At 45.8% G+C, this 17,075-nt stretch overlaps 1 protein-coding gene across 6 annotated transcripts in view; it reads right to left on the bottom strand.

Moving 5' to 3' along the window:
• LOC133416163 (pleckstrin homology-like domain family B member 1) overlaps window positions 1-12,594 on the bottom strand; it is a 37,114-nt gene extending 24,520 nt beyond the window's left edge. For 5 of the 6 annotated variants that reach the window (XM_061702871.1, XM_061702873.1, XM_061702876.1 and 2 more), the window contains exons 1-6: window positions 12,503-12,594; window positions 6,663-6,764; window positions 6,302-6,428; window positions 5,385-5,555; window positions 4,267-4,392; window positions 2,041-3,023 (exon numbers count right to left, since the gene is read on the bottom strand). In XM_061702871.1, coding sequence (XP_061558855.1) covers window positions 2,041-3,023; window positions 4,267-4,392; window positions 5,385-5,555; window positions 6,302-6,428; window positions 6,663-6,722 — 1,467 coding nt within the window. In that variant the 5' untranslated portion in view covers window positions 6,723-6,764; window positions 12,503-12,594. Of the gene's footprint in view, window positions 1-2,040; window positions 3,024-4,266; window positions 4,393-4,879; window positions 5,137-5,384; window positions 5,556-6,301; window positions 6,429-6,662; window positions 6,765-12,502 lie in introns of those variants that run through there. The other variant, XM_061702875.1, reaches the window with a different exon arrangement.
• Window positions 12,595-17,075: the final 4,481 nt, after the last annotated feature.

The raw sequence follows: 17,075 nt of genomic DNA, 5'->3' as shown, positions 1-17,075 counted from the left end.
GACACGGTCGAACTCCCATGCACCCTCGAGGACCCTGCCGAGGGTGTAGAGCTGTTCCACTGTTCCACGGCCAGGACGAAAACCAAACTGCTCCTCCTGAATCTGAGATTCGACTTCCCGACGGACCCTCCTCTCCAGCACCCCTGAATAGACCTTACCAGGGAGGCTGAGGAGTATGATCCCCCTGTAGTTGGAAAACACCCTTCGGTCCCCCTTCTAAAAAAGGGGGACCACCACCCCAGTCTGCCAATCCAGAGGCACTGTCCCTGACGTCCACGCAATATTGCAGAGGCGTGTCAAGCGGGACAGCCCCACAACATCCAGAGCCTTTAGGAACTCCGGGTGAATCTCATCCACCCCCGGGGCCTTGCCACCGAGGAGCTTTTTAACCACCTCGGTGACCTCAAACCCAGAGATAGGAGAGCCCGCCTCAGAGAACCCACACTCTGCTTCCTCCTGGGAACGCGTGTCGGTGGAATTGAGGAGGTCTTCAAAGTATTCTCCCCACCAACTCACAAAAAAAAAGCCCGATAGGGCTCCTTCTTCAACTTTACGGCATCCCTCACCATTGGTGTCCACCAACGGATTCGGGGATTGCCGCCACGACAGGCACCGACCACTCGATGTCCCCCGCCTCCCCAGGAACATGAGCAAAGTTCTGTCGGAGGTGGGAGTTGAAACTCCTTCTGACAGGGGATTCTGCCAGACGTTCCCAACAGACCCTCACAATACGTTTGGGCCTGCCACGTCGGACCGGCATCTTCCCCCACCATCGGAGCCAACTCACCACCAGGTGGTGATCAGTTGACAGCTCTGCCCCTCTCTTCACCCGAGAGTCCAAGAAATGCGGCCGCAAAGTTCGATGACACGACCACAAGGTCGATCGTCGAACTGCGACTTCGGGTGTCCTGGTGCCAAGTGCACGTGTGGACACCCTTATGCTTGAACATGGTGTTCGTTATGGACAATCCGTGATGAGCACAGAAGTCCAATAACAGAACACCGCTCGGGTTCTGATCCAATCACGCCCTTCCAGGTCTCACTGTCATTGCCCACGTGAGCATTGAAGTCCCCCAGCAGAACGATGGAGTCCCCAGCGGGAGCGCTCTCCAGCACCCCCTCCAAGGACTCCAAAAAAGGTGAGTACTCTGAACTTCTGATTGGTGCATAGGCACAAACAACGGTCAGGACCCGTGCCCCCACCCGAAGGCGGAGGGAGGCTACCCTCTCGTCCACCGGGGTGAACCCCAACGTACAGGCGCCGAGCCGTGGGGCAATGAGTATACCCACACTTGCTTGGCGCCTCTCCCCTCTCGAGAGGACTGGTACCAAAGCCCAAGCTGTGTGTGGAGGCGAGTCCGACTATATCTAGTCGGAATTTCTCGACCTCACACACCAGCTCGGGCTCCTTCCCTGCCAGAGAGGTGACATTCCACGTCCCTAGAGCCAGGTTCTGTAGCCGAGGATCGGATCGCCAAGGTCCCCGCCTTCGACCACCGCCCAGCTCACACTGCACCCGACCCCTATGGCCCCTCCCACAGGTGGTGAGCCCATGGGTAGGGGGACCCACGTTACCCTTTCGGGCTGCCCCATGGGTGAAGGCCATGATTTGGACTGTCAGCTATTAATTTAACCATGTTTATTATTGTGGTTTTAATTTGTAGTATAGGTGTCCCTCTTATGTCGGTTGTATTGTCTAAGATATCCATCCATACTTCCATTTTCCACAGCTTAGCACCCATCGACAATTTAGGGTCTCCAATTAACCTCTTGGAAGGTAGGCATAGGGAGAACGTATAAACGTATGTAAGATGCATACAGGAAGGTCAAAGCCAGAGTTCGAACACAGAACATCTGGACTGTGAGGCAGACCCACTAACCACATACGTGGCTACCTTTTCAGTCAATGCGAGGCATTCACAGGCATTGCAAGAGATACTGAGACACCTAAAAGACTAAAGTTCCAATTTGGATTAGATCTGGATTCAATTATTTGATACTTGAGTTCTTCGGGTATCTACTCTGAGGTGCCTCGCTTACCTGCTTCTCCATCTCCTGCTCACGTAGCCTCTCCTCTCTCTGCCAGCGGTGGTATTCCAGCAGTTCATCCTCATTGTCGCTGATGGCAGATATGCTGTTCTTGCGCCCTCGGGGATACGGTTTCATAAAATTGGAGTCCTTGCTGGATGATGCAATAGTGTTCTCACAGAAGGTCTTTCTTTGGCTGTGAGGGCTGGTGGCAGGAGATGAGCCAGCTAGAGGAGCTGAGATGAGGGTGTTAGTCTGATGTCTGCCTCCAGTCTCCAGTGCGGTCACAGGGGATGGATTCTGGGCGTACAACGCCCTCATGGCCTCAGCCGGAGAGGGGACCGTGGGTTTGCGATGAGTCTTCGGGCTCTGCTGGACTGGTTTGCCGGTCGAGCTCTGGGATCCTGGAGTCCCTCTGCGGGACATGTAAGGACTCAGAGGAGGAAGGCTGGTGGATCCTGTCGGCTCGGGTGTCCTGAGCCTCTGAGGGACGTCAGCGTGCGGGAGCGCTTCTCGCCTGGGACTTGGGTGTCTCCTCTGGAGGGAGGAACCTCTCACTTGAGGGCTGGATGGAGCCGCCGCTGAAGAGTTGTGACTCAAGGCCTGTACGGACCCCCTGGTGGGCAATGTGGTGCTTGATATGACCTCTGCCCTGACATTCCGAAGAAGCTTTGGGCTGTCTTGTGCTCGCTGCCCATCGCTAGTACAACTTGGGGTCATAGAGAGGGATGTCCGTGGATGGGGCACAGGCATGTTGGACCGGGGAGGCACAAGTGGCGCATTTCCCACAGAGCTGTTGCTCTCTTCTCTTGTGGTCCTGCTTCTACCATTGAGCGCGTTCTCATAGGGCGGATGAAGTGACGCTTTAGCTGTTTTGGGGGATGATGGCAGCTTCTGCGAGAGACTTCCATGGATATCCTTTGCTAGGTTGCTGATTTTTGATCTGCCATTGCTGGAAAAAGACTGATGGGTCCCATTCACGATGCTATTGGAGTCTGCAGGAGGAGGGCAAGAAACACTTGTGCATGAGGATTGCTGTTAAATAAACAACAAGGCACACTCAGAAGGACAGTTGCACAAACACAAGTAAACAAACAGAGAAGGAATCTACTCTGTCACATTTGGCAACCCCTAAAAAGGAAGAATACTCCTGCATAGACCTGTTATTGCACACACAAACATACATTGTTTCTCTGTCGGTTAAGGTAGTGATAAATTCCGAGGGGCCCATGTTCTGTGGTCGGGATCTTGGGCTGTTCAGTTGCGTAGTAATCCTTCAGGGATCTGGAGCTGCTAAATATAACAGTTGCAGCCATGTGCCTCACATGAAATCAGGGCTTGGTCAGGAAAGAATGGGCCCAACACTGGACAGGGTGTGGTGCCCAAAATGGTTCTTTATGTCCAATAAGGTCAGTGTGGAATGAAAAGAGCCACAGTTGCAGCCACAATAGGTTGCACTCACCAGCCACTTAATAATGTGCCAGTTGAACAGGGTTCAAGAAAAAGAGTTTGTTATATATATCATTACGGCTGTAGTTGGAGGTGGTGTAGATCACAGCATCGTACTCAAAGGTGTTATTTTCCTTTATCATCAGTATAATGCAGTGCAGTTGTACACCACATCAAACTACAACGTCAATGATAAACATATTGCTAAAGGAACACGTTTTTTTTAAATGTCAAAGAAACGTAATACCTCTCTGGAAAAAAAAAGACAGCAAAGCCTTGTAAAAGTAGAAATGGGTGTTATTAGTTGATCGAATATTAAATGAGGCCTGAGGAAGTGCCTAATAATTGTGTAATGAAAGCAAAAAGTCACATTTTCCGTGTAAATCATGAGTCTGTAGCCCATTCTGAAACAATGATTGTGTTTAACAATGGGCACACACCTCAAGTGTAAAGCAGCAATTTCAACGAACCAGATCCCAATGAATCTGGGCCGCGGATAATTAGTTCTCAACAAGCTATTTTGGAACCAACTCATGGATGACGACCAAAGGTTCTTCTAAATTCTAAGACCGACCACAGCAGAGGTATGGAAGTTATAATTCAATGCACAATGATATGAATGTAATCTTGCTTTTAAGGATGACAGTGAGTCTTTGTACCAAGACTTGATTGTATGGTATGTCGCTGGCCAGCATTTGCAAGAATTCATGCTTTTACAAAATAAGACCAAATGCCCAGAAGAAACTAATTATCCACACATTTGCTTTAAGAGAGAAATGGAATCTTTACCAGAATATTGTGTTTTTGGTGTGCTGAGTGCTTGGCTTCCTCCAGGCAGCATGTTCTTCATCCTCAGGGCCTCTTCTGGATGGTTGAAGCGGAAAAATGTTGACTGACCGAAGCACAGCATGCAGCCTGTCAAGAGAGGGAAAAGATCATGCAGGTAACAAGATGCCGCTGTCATCTTAAATGGGTTTTTAAATATCCACCTTAAACACATCCTTACAATACTTGAAAACACATTATTGCAAGTACACATATGCATACATTGCAATAAACAACTCAAATCAATTCATTTAGATAAAAAGAACAAAGAAGCCCCATTTCAATACTAATTTAAGTGACGAGGTGTCGGAAACTGTACATTGACGAGTACACCTAACCCCTTACTTCACCCCTCTCAAGCAGCTAAATAAAGCACCAAAGTATTCTACCTCAAAAGTAAGCAGTATTATCTCGGAAAGGCCGAATATTTGACACAGCTCCGGATCTCACAGCGCATGTCGTGATCGAAGCTGAGGTAAGCTGGCAAAAGGCGGAACTGCGCGTGCCGTATAATATTCATTGTTATTCTTTCTAAATGATCTTGCCAAAGTCTTTGGTCTCAAAAAAAAAAACTCACGTGTAATCAATCAGTAAGTGAATACGCTTGCTCCTTGCTCAGCATTTCCAGTGGTGTGTCTAATTCCCGAGACGATGGTTTACATCCAATGGACATTCAACATGGGGAACAAAAAAGGCATTATATAGCCACATGGCATCATTCAAACATAGTTCCTTGTGTTCAATTCAAAAAGGCAGGTTCCTCTTTTCTTGATGCGTTGGTCCTCTGGATGAAAAATGTTTTTTTGTTGAGCAGCTGCTGCTGCCTCGACACAACATCGCCTGATAGCTGGCTTCAAATGCCATTGAGTGTAGCTGCTGGCTCAGATCCCAAGGAAAGGTTCAACTGAGTGGGCGGGACTGCGTTCATACCCTTTTCTTCCTCGAAGTATGCATGTTATTGTAAACCAGAGTGCCTGGACTGGGACACTCCAGAATGTAAGAGATTTTGAATATAAAGGACAAGTTATAGTCGACAATTTGTTCATGTTTGTGTGTGTCATTTAAGCAAGGCTTTCTTCTACCTTGTGACAGGCGATAAGGTTTGATGACGGGAAGTCCATCTACGGCGCATCGGTTCCCACATGGATACAAGGTAATGGTGCCAGCCTGGTTTTCGACGTAGCAATGTTGAGCCTGAATGCCAGGACCCAGTAGAGAGATGTCTGCGCCTCCGCTGCCCAGTGTGGTTCTCCCTGCACCAAAAACAACATTTTCCCAGCATCACTTACTGGGGGGGCCACGTGCGCCCGTGAATACCTTTGTGATGTATTTTTAGGCATGCAGCTCAAAGCCCGCACTGGTGCTCGCTCGCAACAGAGGTCAAGACCGCATGGGCGGAGTCACAAATGTCATCGACACATACAGTAGCCGTGTGGGGAGTGACAGGTGGCGTGCTGTAGAGTTATGCCAAGGATGGCAGTGTCTGATGTCATTTGATTGACTCAGTCAGGAAAGTGGGAGCTCTCCGAAGTGAGACTATTTTCTGGAAAGACACCTACTGTATTTTGTTTCCTGAGCACTGTGCTGTCAACACATATCTGGGCCTACATGTATTTCGTGTGTGGGGGAAAAAAACCCCACTGTAAATAGAATTGCTCCTTTGGTGTGCAAATAAATGGTGTTGCTACTATATTATATCATGTTTTGTACCAGTGTTTCCCAACTTGTACTAAGCCTAGGCACCCATTTTACATTACATAAATACATTTTGGACAAATTACGTGAAATTGGATCATTTCCTTCAGCACCCCCGATGGTACACCGGTGTGCTCACGGCAACCTCTTTGGGAATCGCTGTTTTATTTGCCGATTGTCAAACAGACCGACAGACACAACAGCAGACTGATCGAGGTCGTTAGTTAGGGGTCTAGGTAGATACATACATGTAGATAAAAAAATAAATATATGTATAAACGTATGCGAGACACACATCTTTTACCTTCCTGCAATGGCAGCAAGGTGATCGCTGTGCTCAAGCGTCCACTTCCCAAACTGACCAGGTGGGGGCGCTCCGCCTGGACTTTCAGGGACTTGCCAGTCTCAATCAGGTCTAAGGGAGTAGTACCCTGTCAAAGCAAGATTAATTGGAATGATTGATTGTAGAATTTTCCCCCACTTAAATATGCCATTAAAGTTAGGGAGACGCACGAAAACTGCAGTTCATAAAGTCGGGGCACTAACGGAGCTAGCAGTAGCAGGTTGTCGACAATCTGTAATTCATTCCACATGAGGTTGATTTGGGTGGGAAATGGGATCACTTTGTCCCAGTTGCATCTTCCCTGAAGCGACAAATGACTCACCTGCAGGACTCGGTGTGCCTCTCGTCCGCACGCCACTTGACCCCGGCCCCTGCGTTCCATGTCCGCTGAGCCGACGTCCGAATGATCTGACACCTGCTGCTCCTGAAAGCGACGCGCCGATGCATGCGCATGGAAAGAGAGGAGTGGAAATAAATGGGAGAGCTGGGAATCCTGCCAGTACAGTTGTACTACAATGGGAACGGTGCCTTCCATAGAGAGCCTCGTGCCCCAGTTCTAAGCCCACGTGACGCTGCCTATTATACTGGGGGATTGTTTCTCCAGAGCTTGTTGGGTAGAACGGTGGCCCTGATTCACGCCTCAATCCAAACAAGATTCTTGATGATGGACATAGATTTGACAACACTGCTGGCATATTGCGCTTTTGCAATCCCACACTTGCTTTGGAGCTGCTTAACACACACATTGCCTACCTAAAATGACTCACATAGATACAAACTGTCTGGAGACAGATGTTACAGATTACACCCGGCTGTCTGCACACCATGGTCACATCAGAAGAGAGGAAGAGAAGGGGAAACAACCTTCGACAAGATCCAGACATGACTCAAACCGCCACATGTGGACACACAAGCAGCCATGTTACTCCTCAAAATATTCGATTAATAACTGACAGCTGCATCTTTCACTCACACATTCTTCAGATTAACTATCGACACGAGGTGTTTAACTCTCGGTAATACATACGATCGAGCAATGAACGGGAAACGGTGAACATCTCACCTACAGTGCATCGGTCTGAGTCTACTGAGGGACCTTAAAAGAACGAAACTGAAGACCATTATTGTAGGTTAAGTGGCAACCCCCAGTCATCAGGCACTTACCCGCAACCCCTAACCGTTCCCCGCAGTTGCTTCCAGAAGTATTGGAATGACATCAGAGCAATTCGACTGGACACAAAGTACTTTTGTCTGTCCACAATGTCGTTAGGATTTTTTGTCCACTATTTCAACAGTTCCTAGGTGTCTTGATAACAAATCCGTGACATGCTTTCATGGAAATACCCCAAGGGCCAAGAATCATTCATACTTTACACCCTCTATTTTGTCTTGGTGAAATTAGCCTGTTTTGAGGGTGAGGCCCTGTCTCATGGAAGTGAGTCACTGGTCACCCATCCCCATAGCCTGCCGGGCCAATGGCTGGTAAGGATTTCATGAGCTCGATGACTCAAAGCGGAGTTAAGTTTGGCTTCACGTTCAGCGCCCCATGCAGGAAGAAAACGAGTGCAACCTGCCAAACACAGGCAAGCCCTCAGAAAGACAGCACGGATTGTATTTTCCTTTGCGGAGTCAGCGCTTTATCGCCAAGCCGCTGAATTACACTTTTCTATGCAATCCGTCAATGTGGGCACGCCACACAAAAACATCTCACCGCACCAACAACTTCACCAAACAATCTCATAGCAGTTTGTGCCACTTATCAGAATCTAACTCTTCTAGCTAATGCTAATCTGCGCGTCCCGCAAAACTCAATGCAGCTCTGATTACCTTCTGACAATGTTTCTATACTATTTGTGTAAAAGGAATTAAAAAGTCGACTTTCCATTTTTTGGGAATTGAACACAACCCTTTCCAGGGTGTCGGTGATATCAACCCAGTAGGGCTCGGAGATCTACGGACTCAGGTCAAATAGTGGAGCACAGTCCGAAGCAAACACGGTGAAGCAGCAAATGAAAGAAGTTGCCAACCGAAGTGAAATCAGGCCCAAGTGTCAATGTTTTCAAGTCCAGGTTAAAAAAACTCTTCTTTTATTCTCATGCTTTTTAGAGCCTTTCCACTTTTAAATCATCTTTCTTGTACTGTACACTGTTTAAATTGTATTTGTATTGTTCTCTTTGTTTTCAGTGTTCCTAAGCAGTTTTTTTCCAAAGTTTTAAAATCCTTTTAATCACGTAAAGATGAGTTACCTTGTGTATGAAATGCGCAATGTAAATAAATTTGCTTTGCTTTTCCACAGAGGGAAACTGTGAAAACAGTGCTACATTGAAGGCATCATTCCAAACGAGACAAGCTACCATTCAACAACAACAAGGGAGACCGAGTGTCAGCTCGGCCAATCGGTGACCAGCAGTTGTTTACGTCACCCATATGGAATCAGCTTGGAGCGCTACGGACCTCAGCTGACCTTGTACTAGGAATAAGGCCTTGTGGTACCCGGCTTTTTTTTTTTTTTTTTTTTTTTTTTTTGCCAGTGGAAATGCTCAATAATGAGAAACAGCCGAGTCGAGCAGAGAAGGTTGCTAGGCGGTGGGAAAGTGGCAACCCGTTTGAAACTGTCATTCATTCATTCGTCTTCCGTTCCGCTTCTCCTCACGCGGGTCGCGGGCGTGCCGGGGCCTGTCCCAGCTATCTCCGGGCGGGAGGCGGGTAACACCCTCAACTGGTCGCCAGCCAATCGCAGGGCACATAAAAACAAAGCACCATTCGCACTCATATTCACACCTACTGTCATACAAGTGTAAAAATAAGTTAACTCCTGAGGCCTGGCATGTCAGGGAAGAAAGCTGTTCGAACGCTGAAGTTTTCTACGATTTATAGGCTCGGAATTGTATGACCTCAGGGGTAGTCAACCTTGGCAGCTCTACGTCTTTGGGACAATAACAGTTTGCCTATTCTGAGTGAGCAACATAGTATTAGGTTGAATTGATGAGTAGTTATTCTCATACGCTTGTTTACAATCCAACAAGAAGATTGTTCTGCTTTGACACACATTAGCGTCAGTGTGAATGACTGTCTTTGTGAAATACATTTTCCAGTGATCTCGCAAGAGTCACCAAACGACCACATCAGCTTCATGGCCCAACATCACACGACCGATACATCAAACCAAATGTCCAAGCCGTTTGTTGCTCTATTCTGACGGAAATGTATTGAAAAGCCCCAAACCATCGACAGCTGGCCTTCTAAGTTTAGCCTGCACTGGCTGAGACAACAGGGCGTTGTGTCTGCATCTGATGTCACCCCAGATGAGAACGCCGGGCGAAACCGCTTGATGTGACAATCCCGTCCAGTGTGTTGTTAGTCTGAGTGGACCCAGTGACACATAGAACAGAGCGTGCTCTGACACCGGAGCCTTCACGGCTCTCCCCCACTAGCTGTCAACGCTTGCGCCCCCATGCACGCCACGCAGTCACACCGCAGGATAGCGCGGCCAGGGCCCGTCGATGTGTCTTGTCTGTGTGACTCACGCGTGCGCACACATATGCGCCTCCCACAAGCCTCGCTCATTTCAACGAACACACCCAAAGCCGTGGAGGAGTTTTAAATGCGTGCAAATGCCGGGCCTTCCACGGCAACCTGTCATTATTGGGCCGGTTATGTCCTTCGGAGCGGCCGTTAGCTTCTGAAAATAGGCACCACCGGCCGCACAGTCTGGGCTGTGACTTTTAAAGAGAAATCACATCTGCTTAGGGTGGCAAAACAAGGGAGAAATGAGAGGAAATATACGCTTTGAATTATGAATTATGGAGATCATGCAGAAGAATAGAAAAGCAAGTCGCTAAACATTCGGCAAGCAGTTTTCTTACCTACACTGATCCACACGCAACGCGTACCATCTCACTACTCTCACAGAGTCCCCAAAAGAGTTCTAAGTATCCATGAATTAGTGTGCAGCTCAGTATTCCAGACAGCAGTGTTCATATTGTTGTTGATGTCTGGCCTAAAGCTGTTTTCGTTCTCCCACTGACTTCCTTGACTATTTTCCCTCCTCCCAGCCACGTCTGCTCCCCATCCTGGTGCAGAGTTACTTCTCTGACTCACCCTAATGTATGTATTTATCTATATATTTATTTTGTTTTACTTCTCCTCCCTTTGATGACAGAAAATCCCATGTGAGAACATTCAAAGACCACCGCAGGTGATCAGAGGGGGCTCAAGCCAAACCCTTCGCATTGAATTGTTTGATGGTGAAGCAGGTGTCAACAGCTAAACACGATGAGAAGAGCATGTGTTGTTGGAGTAGCTGAGTGGTGGGGGGGGGGGGACTTCTGACTTCACGCCCCCCGAGTTCAATGGAATAAAAAGTGGTGTTTCCCTCTCAAAATGATGAATTGATAATGCATGGTGACATAATTATGCATGATGGAATAGAGAAATCACCGGAAGGGAGCGAACATATGCTTTATGTTTCCAGGCATCCCACAGGAAAGGATGGGCTCAAAGGCCAACACAGAGAGTGGAAGTGAGTGGGAGCAAGAGCCCACTATTGGTCCCTCTCGTCTTTTCCCATGGTCAGGAGAGGAGAGAGGAGATGGAGGAAATGAAACAGATGATGAGTCACTGAGGAAAACTACACTACACCACCTAAACTAAAAGAAAACTACACCACCAAAAATCAGCCAAGAAACCAAGAAAGTGAGCTTTCTAATTTGTCAGTTGCATTATTGGCATATACTGTATGTAATACAGTGTATGCCCATTTCTAATCCTTTTCTCAGCTCCGTGTGAAGCTATGAAAGTGCTGCTGGGTGCAACCACTGTGTTTTCTACTGTGCATACTTTCAGTCTACTTCCATTCTATAGTATAAAACACTTGGAATCTGTATAGCACCACTTGCAAAGAAACGCTGCATTAAATAGTAAATACGATCTAAGTTAGCTAACATTACTTGAAATTAAAGGAGAAATGCAAAACTAAAATCAATTGCTCCTCCTCAATATCATATCAAAGGACTATTTAATGTATACTGGTTCTAAACTGGTAGAGTCATTTTTTAATGATCAACACGCAAGGTATTAAACAGTGATAACTTTCATTCTCGCCTACTCTTTGAACTTTGAACTGGACTACTGTGCATACCAACTGGTTACAGTGGTTTCGGAGGTTTCTGAGGAATGATGTTTGCAGTGGGATATTAAAACTGCTGAACTTGTGTGACCCGCTGTCACAAAGTGCTCCTCACTGAGCAGGAGACCAGATGTGCACAGGCCGTCTGCATGGATGACCGCAGAAAGGTGGAAGGTCTTGTCTTGTGCACTACAAGACCAGATGGCGAAGGGCTTTTGTGACAGCGGCTGTGCGCGACACTATCGGGGGCGCTACAGACGGAAACTTCATAGACGTGTACCGGTTTTTGATCACCTTTTACGGGTCTTGAAAACAGGAGCGGTCTTAGAGATTTGAAGCATTTTAGGTCATACGGGTCAATATATCGCGATGACGTACCTTTGGTGTCCTCCCCAGAATCACAAAAATGTTGCAAACTAATTCAACTCTGAGGTCTTATTAAAAGTGCCCAAACATTTGCACACACACACACACACACACAAGTACAATGAAAAGTTTCTTCAAATGTGTTCCCTTCATTTTATCCGTTTCTTTGCAATGAACGCACGTGATTTTGGCATGTCCCACACACTGCTAACTACAGTGTGTGGAATAAGTGGTGAAATGATACTAAATGGGAAAAAATAAATAAATACATCCACATGGTTTTGCTGTCCACAACCTATTATTTGATAAAACAAGTCGCTTTCATCATGTGTATTCTATTTTTAGAATCGTATTGAACATTTTGCACGCGCAATAGCTGTCCACTCCGTCATGACGACCTCGCCGATGTTTTCAGCGACATTACAACCAATCATTTTGTCTTTCGTCAATGGAGGATGAAACAGTGGATAATAGTTGGATCTTGTCAAGCTTGACATGCCCACTATTTCATAGGGAAACCTAAATTGATATTCAAAAACTTTCAGAATTGGTATTTGTTAAACACTACATAGTCCTAGTCCTAGCATAGTCCATAGCTTGCTAACTTAAATCATGCTGCTAAAGGTCCTCATAAAATGATAACGTTAGCCAAAAATGTCTGTACTCACTCAGGCACGTGTGCACCTCATAATCCTATTGGAGCAAATTCTTCATCCGCTGAAATTCCTCAACAGTACATTACTGGATGCACGAACCCCAAAGGCAGCCTGAAGAGAATGCAAACTTATAACAAAAGCGTCCAGCTCGTGATCTGCCTCGCAGAAATGAGATGATTGCACCTGCCTGAAATGCACTTGAAGTTGTCAAAACACCTGCAAGATGGGGGAAAACTACATATAAATGAATGATAAAAGAATGATGCGTGAACTTTTCACAGATATCAAATGGTGAATGGGTCATAATTGGATGGAAAAACCACGAGTATAATGTCAAGCTGATACAATCGCATCTCTCTCCCACATGCAAACTGCCATACTCCCACCAACAAATGTTTTTCAAATTCTCATGACCTTATCTGGCTGGAAGCATCGTCCTGGTGCCTGTGAAGCCATTTAGATGAAAGATGATGAACAAACAAGACGAGACGGCCGCTCGAATCCTCGCGAGTCTCTCCCTCATCCGGAGCAGGAAAATGTTACGTTCCGCTCAGCACATCCACATGCACATTGCTGCCAGGCCCATCCCTCTTTCCAGCTCTCGCTCCCCTCACATATCATGTATATGCTATTGTTAAATCCACCCCATGGTCTCCTTATGCGGATATGTGCTCAAAAGCTATTTGATCTCCAGATTCGATGACTTGCATCACACTTATTAGAGCGTTTAACCTATTAGGACCTACATTGTGCGCAAGTTGAATGAGGCATGCGTGAAGCAGACGCTCTCATGTAACAACCCAGACTTTTGCGTTGACACAGTTGAAAAGTGCACAGCTGGAAATTGCAGTCATCACAGCCAAAAGATATTTTGAAATTTCCTCCCCGACTGGAATTTTTAGCTTGGCGGTTCGTGCTCGTGGACACGTTGTCAAGGCGAGAGTAATTGGTTCGGTCTGTCCTGTGCTTAGTGCTGACTAATTCGGAGAGCGTGTCGGGCTGCTTTTGCTGCTAATAAAACAGAGATGTCAGAAATGAACGTGGTATCTCTATTCCACATGGTGATCAATCACAGCTATTCCTCTATCCTGCCGTCCCACGACATAGCTTGTTTCCACATGGATCCTGTTCGTACGCGCTCCACTCAAATGCGTATTTAGGGAATTCATCAAGTGGAAGCTGTCACCCTTTTGACACATTGTGGATACCATCAGTAAGAAGAAGTCAAATAATGTCTTTCCCTCACAGTATCATTGTAGTCGAGCAATACTTTGTAGGCAGGCCCCGACATACTGCTCCAACCCCTTAGAAGAGACATACAGTACAGTAATTAACAGTATCTAACAAGCGAATGATTCCCAACGACTGTGCCACAAATGATCCAATATCACAAACGTAATAGTACTTCATTGACTACAAAAAGTGTAATGTGAGAGGCAAACAATCAAATGCTCTTCGCTGGATGGAAAAAGGTACAAATCATCTGTGTATTCTGCTGCCAGTAACAGAACAGAAAAAAGTCATGGCTTTCTCAGAGTATATCAGCTTGGTGTACTGTATACTGTTTGGAACATTTTTCGTTTTGTCGTGCGGCGGGATTTTTTTTCTGGGTACTCCGGCTTCCTCCCACATTCCAAAACCATGCTCCTCGGGTTAATGGAAGACTCTGAATTGTCCCGTGAATCGCTGTGCGACTGGTTGTTTTTCTATGTGTGCCCTGTGATCGCCTGGCAACCCGTTCATGGTTCGCCCCGCCTCTCACCCGAAGTCAGCTGGGATAGGCTCCAGCTCTCATGAGGAAATGGAGTATAGAAAATGGGAGGATGGTGTGGCCTGACAGTTTTCAAAGGTACAAGAAAGGTTCCAGGATCGGTGTCACAAAAGATACATTGCATATCCAAACGGCAAGTTCTCCCCTTCCCCGTAATCCACCTGGATCTTGATGTCGTCCACATCTTCAAAACGGCTTCCCTCGATCGCCCCGGAAGGTTTGAAGAGGGAAAAAAGAAAATCCAAAATCACACAGCGCCTGATCAGGTGAGTAACGTTGCTCCAGCACAGCCACGTTCTTCTCAATCAGGAACTGTCGGGTGCTTGGGGCATGGTTAGCAGGCACCTTGCGATGGTAAAGTAGTCACGAGTTGTCTTGCCACAACTCTTGCGTCTTCTCACGCACGGAACTAAAGGCCACAGGATCTCTTTGTAAACATGCCGGTTGACCATGTAGCCCACTCGTAGCTTCTAGCTTGTGTCTTTTTGTGACAGCCGTCCTGAAACTTTTATTTATTTATTTACACACCTCGTAACATTTGGTCTTTGGCTCAGTAAATGTGAGGAAACACTTGCAACACACTGCTCTTTTTCTTTTGTCGCTGATAGAAATGGGTTATGTTTCATCATTCACTGAGATGTACATTTGACATCGTGTAAATTAAAGGACCGATCTAATCCTGTGAAAAATGGCACATATTCCATAGTTCTGGACTTAAAATGATGAAATAGACTAGTAGTCATTTTAGGCATTGTTTTATGATGACATAGGTGATTTTTCAGCCCGCCCACGTTTGGGTCGAAACCTGCAGGATAAGACACATAAGCCTGCTGATGATGTCAGCGACAGAAGCGACAGAAGCTGAGCACATTTCCTGATAGTAGTAAGAGTTCTTGGTTGCCTCACAAATCGATACTACTGGTCTGTCCGCACTTCTGTAAATTTTGTACACAATATTGACAAATTTAAAGTGGTAAATAAAGTGGTCAACATAGCTTGAGAACACATCTATAAATGCTCTTCCATCCATCCATTTTCTGTGCCGCTTCTCCTCACGCGGGTCGCGGGCGTGCTGGAGCCTATCCCAGCTTTCACCGGGCAGGAGGCGGGGTACGCCCTGAACTGGTTGCCAGCCAATCGCAGTATAAATGCTCTTGAATGCTCAAAATCTCTGAGAAGTGTTGTAAAACTATTTGCCTGTTCTGCAGAAGCCGTGTGGCATCATTGTCACCTACGGTATATTGAAAGTATGAATGTTTTTTGAAGACAATAACAAGTGAAAGCAGTGAGGTTAGATACATTTGAGTAGGCTTGTTTTGTTCAAACCGATCACTGTAATGTTTCTTTGCAGAAGGAAGCCACGTGAGCCATACGGAGGTAAGTGCGTGCAGACGTATTTCCGCCTAATACATGGGTTCAGTGAGCTCATTATGCATTGCTCATGGCTCTAAAACCTTGGAAAAAGATGTTGGAAAGATGACATCACACAAGCGTTTGCACTTGTGAAGAATGGGAAAAAAAGATTTTTTTTGGGGGGGGGGGGGTGTCGGCGTGACAGCGGACGACGGGCGTTGATGTGCACAGCTGGGCGCCATTTTCATACCATTTCAATCAATGTTTTTTTTTTAGCATATTAAATTAGAGATTGAACATGATTTTGGGTGCTGCTTGTGTTGATGTGTGTGTGCAACGGTATACGGTAGCAATATAAAGTACAATACCAATTTGAACAAAGCGATGTTTAGTAAGTCAAGCAAGATGCTGTTTTTTCATGAAAATTGTCATTTTGGAGGTGCGACGATTCCGCCCGACAGCGATGATATATAAAATATAAGTCAACACTGACACTTTAAATTTCAGGACATTCCTTTGTCCACACCGTCGATGGGGCAAAAAAAGTCTCCGGTTCTGTCGATGATGTCACACCAACGCATACCGGCACATGAATTTGGGTGATTAAAAGGGGCGTTCCAGGGCAGTTATTTACAGATTGCTCCAAAACAGATTGATTTTTATTTGAAGTGATTGCCAATTTCATTTTCTTGTGCAAAAAAAATACAAAGAGAGAACTTGTCAGTGTAATATATAGGCCATCTGGACGCAATAGGTCCTTTGTTTACTAGCATTTTTTCTTATTTAAAAGGAATAAACTAACCAATTGTTAAATGCAAAAAATAAATAACATTTGAGTGGGGGGATGCTGAAGTAAGGCAACAAGTATTACAGGATTTTTGATAATCTAACTAAATCGGATTACATAATTTGCCCACTCCTGCTCCAAAGAGAACATAAACTATCGCCGTCTAATTTACTCTACTACAACATCTAGTGGAAAAGTGTGCATACTACACACCACCGATCACTTTTTATTTAACAAGGAAATAAGACATTTCTAAAAAAAAAAATGGAATGTTGAACAAAATAGTTTTATGGAATTGTGCATACAAAATGTTTGATACTGCATTCAACAGTCTTGCACTGAGTGTACAAATACGTATACCATTATTTGCGGACGTTGTCATGTTTATGCACCGAACAAAAATATGAGCACAACATTTTTGTGTTGGAAAACAAATGTCATCCATCTTGATTGTATTCAGCTTCAACAAACTTGTCTTGTTTGATGGAGCTTTGAATTTTCAAGCGGCATTTGGCCCTTCTTTCCCTTGCTCTTCGTGTTAAAGCAGCTCAGTAGCGAATTGGTAAAGAATATTAAACAAAGGTTACAACATCAAGAGCTCAATTTCTAAAAGAGAATACTACAAAGCAGCAGCATTTGCCAATGTGACTTACGATCAGGAAAAGGGGAGGAGC

The sequence above is a fragment of the Phycodurus eques genome, chromosome 17 (assembly GCF_024500275.1).
Source record: "Phycodurus eques isolate BA_2022a chromosome 17, UOR_Pequ_1.1, whole genome shotgun sequence".
Lineage (NCBI taxonomy): Eukaryota > Metazoa > Chordata > Actinopteri > Syngnathiformes > Syngnathidae > Phycodurus > Phycodurus eques.
Note: the sequence above shows the minus strand (reverse complement) of the source record. Positions and strands in the feature narration are given on the sequence as shown.